This window comes from Penaeus monodon, chromosome 12 (assembly GCF_015228065.2).
Source record: "Penaeus monodon isolate SGIC_2016 chromosome 12, NSTDA_Pmon_1, whole genome shotgun sequence".
NCBI classification, from domain to species: Eukaryota; Metazoa; Arthropoda; class Malacostraca; order Decapoda; family Penaeidae; genus Penaeus; species Penaeus monodon.
Genome location: NC_051397.1, coordinates 29354422 through 29356921, shown reverse-complemented (window position 1 = coordinate 29356921; position 2500 = coordinate 29354422). Strand labels below are relative to the sequence as shown.

The 2500-nt window shown below is 19.0% G+C and overlaps 1 protein-coding gene across 1 annotated transcript in view; it reads right to left on the bottom strand.

Annotated features, from left to right (window-relative positions):
• Nucleotides 1-2500, bottom strand: part of LOC119579379 (carbohydrate sulfotransferase 11-like) — a 12086-nt gene that overhangs the window by 3617 nt on the left and 5969 nt on the right. The window contains 1 exon segment of the mRNA XM_037927157.1: nt 261-364. Coding sequence (XP_037783085.1) covers nt 261-364 — 104 coding nt within the window.

The window sequence follows — 2500 nt, the reverse complement described above, 5'->3', positions numbered from 1 at the left end:
GGGTTAAGTGAGGATTATTTCCTTAAAAAAGGAGTATATATTAACCGTCATGAAGCAAAGAAAAACAAATCTCCTTCAAAACGATCATTACAGACAAAAAACTTCAAAGGATGAAAATAATAACGGAAAATGTAGCCGCACAGAGAAATTAAATCAATACCAGGAAAAAAATTACAATAATCATGATAATCATGGACAGAAACGCCAAACAAACGGAACCACTAAACAGCCCTTGAAAGCGTGTTTAACCATATACTTACTTGTATCCGATGCCGATATATCTATTGAACTTATGAGGAGTCGTGAAATTACGTTTAATACCCGACATTCTTAGCAGATGTGTCTTCCATGTGGTTGTTCCCACCTGAATTATGCAAAAGATATCAATAGTGCTGATGAAAAGAGATTAGAACAAAAGGGAAGAACAAGAAAACACATGTTATGTCGAAGGCCTTTTCGCTATTATAGCTTCATCAGGACAACAAAGCGAAAAGGCCTTCGGCATATTCATGTTTTCCTGTGCTTCCCTTCGTTGTTCTACTGATACTGCTACCACTGCTAATTATGCTGATAATGATAAGAATAATAATAGTAATATTAATAACAATGATACTACTACTTCTACTACTACTACTTCTATTACTACTATTGATGATAATAATAATAGTAACAAAATTAATAATAACAGTAATAATAATCATGTTTATGATTATAATAAAAATAACATTAATAGAGAGCTAACAACATTAGGTAATGGTGGAGGTTGTAGTAGTATTTGTATCTGTAATAACATTTATAATAAGGTTTATGATAACGATTACAATAAAGATGATAATGATAACGATGATAATAATGATACGGATAATAATAACGATAACAATGATAATAATAACGATAATAAAAAAACAACAATATCATGATTATAATAGTAGTAGTGGTAACTATACTACTAATAACAATGATAACTATAATAATGATGATGATAACACCGATAACAATAGTAATTGTAATAAAAAGGATATTGATGGTAAAATAATATCAATGATAATAATAACAGCAATAATAATAAAAACAATAATAATAAAAACAATAAAAATAATAATAATGATGATGATAATAATAATATAATAATGAATATGATAATGATTATAATAATAATAATAATAAAATAGTAATAATAATATAATAATAATATAATAATAATAATAAAGTAACAAAACAATAAAATAATAAATAATAATATATAATAATAATAAAATAATAATAAAAGAACAACGATAATAGTAATATAATAATAAATAATAAATAATAATAATAAATAATAAATAAAAAATAAAATAAATAAATAATAATAATAATAATAATAATAATAATAATAATAATAGTGATAAAAATAATGATAATAATAATAATAGTAACAATAATAATGATAATGATAATAATAACAACCTCTTCAACAACAACAATAACAACAAAACAACAACAACAACAACAAAATAATAATAGTAATAATAGTAATTATAATAATAAATGATAATAAAAGAAATTATAACATTGATAATTGTTATTATTATTATTATTATTATTATTATTATTATTATTATTGTTATATTATTAATATTGTTATCGTCATCATCATTATTATTATTATTATTACTATTATTATTATTATTATTGTTATTATTATCATTATTATTATTATTATTATTATTATTATTGTTGTTGTTGTTGTTACTATTATTATTATCATTATTAATATTATTAGCATTCATCATCACTACTAATGATGATAATGTAATCATTATTATCATTATTATTATCGATGCTAATAACTTTTTTATTATCACTATTGTTGTAATCATCGTTATTATTATTGTCATTATTATTATTATTATTATTATTATTATTATTATTATCATTATTATTATTATTATTATTATTGTATATTATTATTATATATTATTATGCTATTATTATTGTTATATTATTATTATTATTATTATTATTATTATTACTATTATTGTTATTATCATTACTGTTATTTATTATTATTATTAGCATTATTATTATCATTATCATTATTTTTTATTTTTATTGTTTTTATTTTTACTATCAGTATCCTTGTCATTGTCAATATTAATTATATCTTTATTATCACTATTCTTATTATTACCTTTACTATAATTATCATTACTTTTGTTATTATTATTATCATTATTACTGTACTTATTATAATTATTTTTATCAGTTTCTTTTTAACTATTGTCATCTTCAACATTGTTATTATCATTAGCTTCATCATAATTATTATTATGAACATCATCATTATTATCATCATTATTGTTATTGTTATCAATATTACTATTGTTATTATTACTATTATTATTATTATTATTATTATTATTATTATTATTATATTATTATTATTATTATTATTATTATTATTATCATTATCATTTTTATCATCATCAATATCAGTTTTACTTTTATTTTTATTGTT